Source organism: Crocuta crocuta, unplaced genomic scaffold (assembly GCF_008692635.1).
Source record: "Crocuta crocuta isolate KB4526 unplaced genomic scaffold, BGI_CrCroc_1.0 scaffold267, whole genome shotgun sequence".
In the NCBI taxonomy this organism is placed as follows: Eukaryota; Metazoa; Chordata; class Mammalia; order Carnivora; family Hyaenidae; genus Crocuta; species Crocuta crocuta.
In genome coordinates, this window is record NW_027531899.1 from 508,396 (window position 1) to 515,404 (window position 7,009).

A 7,009-nucleotide genomic window follows, 5' to 3' on the forward strand; every position below is an offset into this window, starting at 1 on the left:
CCTACGTGCCTGAGGCGTCACGCCCCCACCAGTGGCAGGCAGATGAGGACGCGGTGCGCAAGGGGACTTGCAGCTTCCCAGTCAGGGTGAGTGGGCGGGGCGTGTGCAGGGGCCGTGTGCACGCGGTCCCTGGCCCGGGCCAGAGGCTGAGGCCCTGGGTCGTGTGCAAGAGACGACGCCTCCCCAAAGAACCCCACAGCCTGGGCCCTTCAAAGTTGGGATTAAAACCCAACACATGTTCTCTTGTACCAGGAAGGTATTATTACCCCAGGGGCCAGGGGACGTCCTTCCTCGAGTCACCCCATCCTCTGCGAGCTCACAATTACTTCCAAAAGGAAAGGTCACAAAAGCCTGTAGTAGTTGCACAGTCCTTTACTGTGAAGTGTTTTCTTGTTTAGACCATCACGACTCTTTACAACGCACGTTGTGCTTCTGGGAGGGAGACACCAGGATTCAGGCTCAAATCCCAACTCAGTCCCTTGCCTGGCTGGGCGAAGGCAGCCGGTGGTCATAACCCCTCCATTTTCTTTTCCCTTCCCCCAGAAGTAGGTGTGGAGTTGGGGGGGGGGGGTCCTTCTGGAAGCGCAGGGAATGCTGGGAAGGGAAGGGAGCCAATAAAGGGTGTGTCACTAACCTGCAGCTGTGGGCAGCGTGTCATTGAGCTTGCTGTCATCGGGAAAAGGCTGGCAAATAGAGCCATCCCACCCAGGAGGAGCGGGGGCTGGGATGAGGTTACCCCTGTGGGTCAGCACTGGCCTGAGGCCCAGAGAGATGCGGACGCTGGCCCCCAGAAGGAAGGGGGTAACGTGTTAGTGCCCGGGAATCGAGTCAGCACTACACCCACTGGCCTTAGTGTCCTTATCGGTATATCTGGGATGGGAATAGAGTACCCACCTCACAGAGTGGAGGCGCGGAGTGAGTTAATGTGTGTGACGGGCCAGGGGACATTGGGTGACACGTCGCGGCTGCTCGGGAAACACTAGGCGGTAGTGATGACTGTGCTACTCTCCTGTCCTCCCTCCGCCAAGTACCTGGGCCACGTGGAGGTGGAGGAGTCCCGGGGGATGCACGTGTGTGAAGACGCCGTGAAGAAGCTGAAGGCGGTGAGCGAGGGCTGGGCCGCGAGGGGGCAGGGCCGCACTGGAAGAGGCAGCCCTGACCCGGCCCTTTCTCCTCCTCCCCAACCCCAGATGGGCCGGAAGTCCGTGAAGTCTGTGCTTTGGGTGTCAGCCGATGGGCTCCGAGTGGTGGATGACAAGACCAAGGTAGGCGGCCCGCGGGGGTGGGAGTGGGCCCCCAGTGGGCCCCTCTCCTCACCCTGCTTGAATCGGGGCTTAGGACACCTTCCCACCCACTCCCACCACGTCCCTCCCTCCCGGACCTTCTAGACCATGTGCTCCTGCAACGGCTTGGCACCCCTCATGGTCATAATTCAGGACTGAGTCTGCAGGAATCTGTGAGCTGGCCCAGTTAGGGGGTGTGGGGCGGCCCCCTTTGAGCGAATCCCTGCTCACCCACGTATCTGCGGGGTGACCCAGAGTGTGAGGTTCAAGCCCTCTGTGCCTCAGTTCCTTCATCTGTAAAATGTGGACAAACACGGCCCCTACCCTTACGCGAGACGATATATGCGGGCTGCGTGAGACCGTGCCTGGGGCAGCATGCGTGCTCAGATGGGTGGATGTTAGCTGTTCCGTGTTTATTGTCCGTGTACCCGGCCAGATGGGAGCATCCTGGGGCCCAGACCTGAGCCTCCTTTTGCTCACCATTGACTTCCCTGCCCAGAGACCGCCAGCTCATGCTCCCGGGAGGCGCGCCACATGGCAAGAGTCAGGTTAACAACTAAACGGGATGGATACTTTTGCACACGCAGTTCTTTCACCCTGAAAGTCTGTTCCCTGCCTTTTTGCCTGGTTAATACTTCCCCTGGGGCGCCTGGGGGGCTAAGTCGGTGGGACATCCTACCTCGGCTCAGCTCATGACCTCACAGTTTGTGGATTCGAACCCCATGTCGGGCTCTGTGCTGACAGCTCGGAGCCTGGAGCCTGCTTCGGAGTCTGTCTCCCTCTCTGCCCCTCCCCCACTAGTGCTCTGTCTCTCTCTCTCAAAAATAAATAAAACATAACAAAAATACCTCCTCCTGGAAGCTTTGCCTGGTTCCTTGCCAAGCTGTATCAGGCACGCCCTCCTGACTGCCACGGGTCCCCGCGCCACCCCCCCACCGCGGTCCTGGCCCCTCGCCTGTCCCTCTCTCTGGTGATGGGCCCTTTTCCCCCACTAAGCCCAGAGCCCTGTGCATGTGAGTAGGGCCCACTGCTGTTTCAGTGGGTCCCCAGCCCGTGCAGGACGGGGACAGGGGGCAGAGGTCAGGGGAGTGCCGAATGAGTACGTGAAAGGTAGTTCGAGTCCCTCTCCTGGTTTCCCCGGCCACCTTCCAGGACCTGCTGGTAGACCAGACCATCGAAAAGGTCTCCTTTTGTGCCCCCGACCGCAACCTGGANCCTCCTTCCCTCTCCTTTTCCCTCCTCCCCTCCCCTCCCCTCCCCTGTGTCCTCACAGCTCTAACAGAGGATTATGGGGAGGCTTGCGTGGGTTAATACCAAGTATTGGAATGACGGCCGGCACATCAGCAGCGGCACATCAGGGAAACATTAGTTATCATTCTCCTCGCTATCGGGAGTTCTTCGTATTTTTCTCATTTTTCTTTTTTACGAGAGTCACATGCATACAGTAACCTGCACAGGTGGCCTCGGCACAGCTCCATCAATTCTTGCTTATGTAAACCGCGCCCCCCCCTCCCCCCCAGGTCAAGTTGTAGAGCGTTTCCGCCCCCAGCGGGCCCATCTCAACAATACCTTCCAGGCACTCCCGCTTCTTCAAACCTTGCTTCATCGTGCTTGTGGTTCTTTACATTTGAGGGGGTTCTCAAAGGTCCCCTCTGAGAATCTGATGAAAGCCCCTAATGGACCGTCTTCAGCAGTACAGTCTCACAGTTAGGATTCTGAGGCTGTGACAGAAAACCGCAGCTGCCAGTCATTTCCGTGAGAGAGAAGTTTGTTCCCGTGTCCTGTGGAAGAGGCAGGCAGTGCAGGATCACTGTGGCTTCCCTCTGCTCATCAAGGGCCGCGGCTCCTTTATCTTGTCGCTGCACTGGAGTGTGGCCTCTCTTCCCGTGATCCAAAATGGGTGCCCACGCTCCAGCCTTCACATCTTCATTCCAGCTACATGAAGGAGGGAGGCAGGCAGAGGGGCATGCCCTCTCCTCTTGGGGAGCCATGGAACAATTACATCCTGTTGGCCAGAATTCGGCCATGTGGATATCCATTGGCTGCAAAAAAAAAAAAAGGTGGAAAGTACAGTCTTTAGTCTGTCCTTGACCCTGACCTCAGACCCCACCCAACTTGGTAGGAAGGCAGTCTCTCAGCTCCCTACATTAGCCAGTGTTTTTCGGTGGCCGGCAACAGAAACTAATACGGGTATCAGAAAATCCAGGATGGTGTGGTAGGAGGCATCCCACAAAATCGAAGAGCAGTCAGAGTGTTATGCATCAGAAAGGTGAGGGGGCTGGGCAGCCTGGGGACGAAACACCAGAGGACAGTTCCTTTTGCTGCGCTGTTGCAGAAATGAATCCCATCTCCCAGTGTCCTGGGTTAAAATTCCAACAAGAGGGCATGGAATTGGCCTGGTGGGGGTCACTGCCCTCCCCTTGGTTGGGGGAGGCTGGGGCACACAGTTTGATGTACCCGGCGTTAAAGAGGAGCTCCCCAAAGGGAATCCCGGGGTGCTGTTATCAAAAGCAAGAGGAACGGATGCTGGGCGAGTAAAACCACATGCGTCCCTCTCAGATTCTAACAGTATCCCCCGCAAGGATTCCTTCGTATTTCAGAAATCTCCACCCCAGGAGTTCTGAACCCCACAAACTTGTCAGTACCTCCAATTTCTTCTCTTGTACACACAATTCCAGACCTCGGAACTGGGGGAGAAAGACAAATTTGAGCGTGTTAGGATTGATGAGTCGGTACTGATTATGGCCAGCTGGTTGGGGGTGGCTAGCGTGGAGATACTAGAAGCCTAGAGCCCATAGCGACTGCTGTTTCCTGAGCGTAGCATACCAGTTGTAGCAGTTATCTGCGGCTGCATAACAAATTGCCCCAGCGTGTAGCGGCAGTNGGGGCCAGGAGCCTGGCCGGACACCTCCCACTCTTCAGGTAGTCTCAGGACCTCTCCAGAAGGCGTCTCCAAGCACAGACGCTTTGGGGAGAGCTGACTTCTTACATGGTAGCTCAGGGCTCCCAAGTGAGTCGAAGGAGATAGAGAGCGAGGCCGAGCTCGCGCCAGGAGGAAGCGGTGTGGCCTGCGTGGACTTGGTCCTGCCAGTCACGCAGCATTGCTCCTGTGACACTCTGTCCAGGCAGTCACAGAGGTCTTCCCAGGCGAAGGGAGGAGAACACAGACTCTGCCGCCGATAGAGTGACATAATTCTGGAAGAGCGCGTAGTTGCCAGAAACTTGTTGTGGCTATTTTTGGAAAACACGCCACATGGTTAGGGTGGATTCAGTGTCGTACCACCTAGCCGTGGGACGTTAGGCACAAGTGGCTTTCCTCTCTGGGACTCAGTTTCCTCCTCCGTAAAATGGAGATAATAGTAGTGGCTGCGGACAGGTGTGTCAGGGAAGCCCATATTATGGGCACACACAGAAAGTGCTAAATGGGGTCCCAAAACAAATGTTCAGTAACTAGAAACAGTCGCTATCATTTGACAAGTACTTGGGGCGCCAGGGGTGGCTCAGTCAGTTAGGTGCCCCACTCTTGGTTTCAGGTCAGGTCATGATCTCACGGTTCGTGAGTTCGAGCCTCACGTCAGGCTCCGTGCTGACGACGCAGTGCCTGCTTGGGATTCTCTCTCTTCTCTCTCTCTGCCCCTCCTCTGCTTGTGCACTCTATCTCAGAATAAATAAATAAGCTTTAAAAAAAGAAAAAGGCAAGTACTTGAGGATGAGAATCCAAGCAAGAAAGGAGCACACATAAAATTCATTATTTTAGGGGCGCCTGGGTGGCTCAGTCGGTTAAGCACTTGACTTCGGCTCAGGTCAGGATCTCATAGCTTGTGGGTTCGAGCCCCGTGCTGACAGCTCAGAGCCCGGAGCCTGCTTCGGATTCTGTGTCTCCCTCTCTCTCTGCCCCTGCCCCACTTGGGCTCTGTCTGTCTCTGTCTCTCAAAAATAAATAAATGTAAATTTTTTAAATGTTTATTTCTGAGAAGGAGAGAAAGAGTAAGAGAGAAAGCAGGAGGGGCAGAGAGAAAAGGAGAAAGGGAACCCGAGGCAGGCTCCACGCCATCAGCACAGAGCCCAATGTGGGGCTCGAACTCAGTGATCCATGAAATCACGACCTGAGCTCAAATCAAGAGTCAGACGCCTAGCCAATTGAGCCACCCAGGTGCCCCTCATCGCTNCGTCAGCATACAGCCCAGTGTGGGGCTCGAACCCACAAACCATGAGCTCATGACCAGAGCCCCCCAGGCGCCCTTCTCAGAACTCCTAAAAGGGACCTTACACTCATTAAGTAGTCACTCCCCGTTCCCCACACCCACCTCCCCGAGCCTGGCAACGGCTAGTCTGCTTTCGGTCTTTATGGAGCTATCTCTTCTAGATAGTTCTTGCAGAGTGAATCATACAGTCTGTGGTCTTTTGTGTCTGGCTTCTTGCACTTAGCAGAATGTTTTCAAGGTTCATCTGTATTGTAGCATGTATCAGTCTTCCTTCATTTTTATGGCCGAATAATATCCCATTGCATGGCTCTATTACATTTTGTTTCTGTCTTCATCCATCGATGGACCTTTAGGTTGTCTCTACCTTTTAGGTATTGTGAATAATGCTTCTGTGGCCATTGGTGTGCAAGTATTTGTTTGAGTCGCTGTTTTTAATTATTTGGGGTCTACACCTAGAAGCTGGATTGCCAGATCATATAGTGAAGCTGTGTTTAACTTTTTGAGGAGTTGCCAAATTGTTTTCCACGGTGGCCGCACCATTTTACATTCCCACTAACATTCCCTGCTGACTAATGATATTGAGACTCTTCCTTATGTGTTTATTGGCCCTTTGTTTATCTTTTTGGAGAAATGTCTATTCAAATCCTTTACCCATTTTTTACCTGTTTGTCTTTTTATTGTTGAGTTGTAAGAAATTCATATATTCTGGATAGTAGATTCTTATCAGTTCTATGATTTGCAAAAATTTCCCTCCGTTCTGGGGGTTGTCTTTTTTTTTTTTAATGTTTTATTCATTTCGAGGAGAGAGAGAGAGACAGCGTGAGCAGGGGAGGGTCAGAGAGAGAGGGAGTCACAGACTGAAACAGGCTCCAGGCTCTGAGCTAGCTGTCAGCACAGAGCCCGACGCGGGGCTCGAACCCACGAATCGTGAGATCATGACCTAAGCGAAAGCCGGACGCTTAACCGACTAAGCCACCCAGGCGCCCCCTGGGGGTTGTCTTTTTACTTTCTTGGCAGTGTCCTTTCATGTATAAATTGTTTAAAAAAAATTTTTTTTTGAGAGAGAGAGGATACAAGTGAGCAAGGGGCAGAGAGAGAGAGAGAGAGGGAGAGAGAGAGAGAATCCCAGGAGGAGCAGAGGAAGGCGGGAGAGAGAGAAGCGGGGGTGACCCAAATTGGGGCTTGAACTCCTAAACTGTGAGATCATGACCTGAGCCGAAGTCAGATGCTTAACTACTGAGCCACCCAGACTCCCTAAATTGTTTTTACTTTTTATGAATTCAATTTATGTTTTCTTTTGTTGTTTGTGTGTTTGGTGTCATAAGAATCCATTGCCAAATCTAAGGTCATGAAGATTTACTCCATGTTTTATTCTAAGAGGGTTTTTTGTTTTGTTTTGTTTTCTAATTTTTTTAATGTTTTATTTATTTTTGAGATAGAGAGAGAGACAGCGTGAGCAGGGGAGGGTCAGAGAGAGAGGGAGACACAGAATCTGAAACAGGCTCCAGGCTCTGAGCCAGC

General features: G+C 53.1%; 1 protein-coding gene across 1 annotated transcript in view; it reads left to right on the forward strand.

Annotated features, from left to right (window-relative positions):
- NUMBL (NUMB like endocytic adaptor protein) overlaps positions 1-7,009 on the forward strand; it is a 26,405-nt gene that overhangs the window by 6,179 nt on the left and 13,217 nt on the right. Inside the window, 4 exon segments of the mRNA XM_077773615.1 lie at positions 1-86; positions 1,029-1,103; positions 1,191-1,265; positions 2,436-2,501. The exon segment at positions 1-86 is cut by the window's left edge and continues 26 nt beyond it. Coding sequence (XP_077629741.1) covers positions 1-86; positions 1,029-1,103; positions 1,191-1,265; positions 2,436-2,501 — 302 coding nt within the window.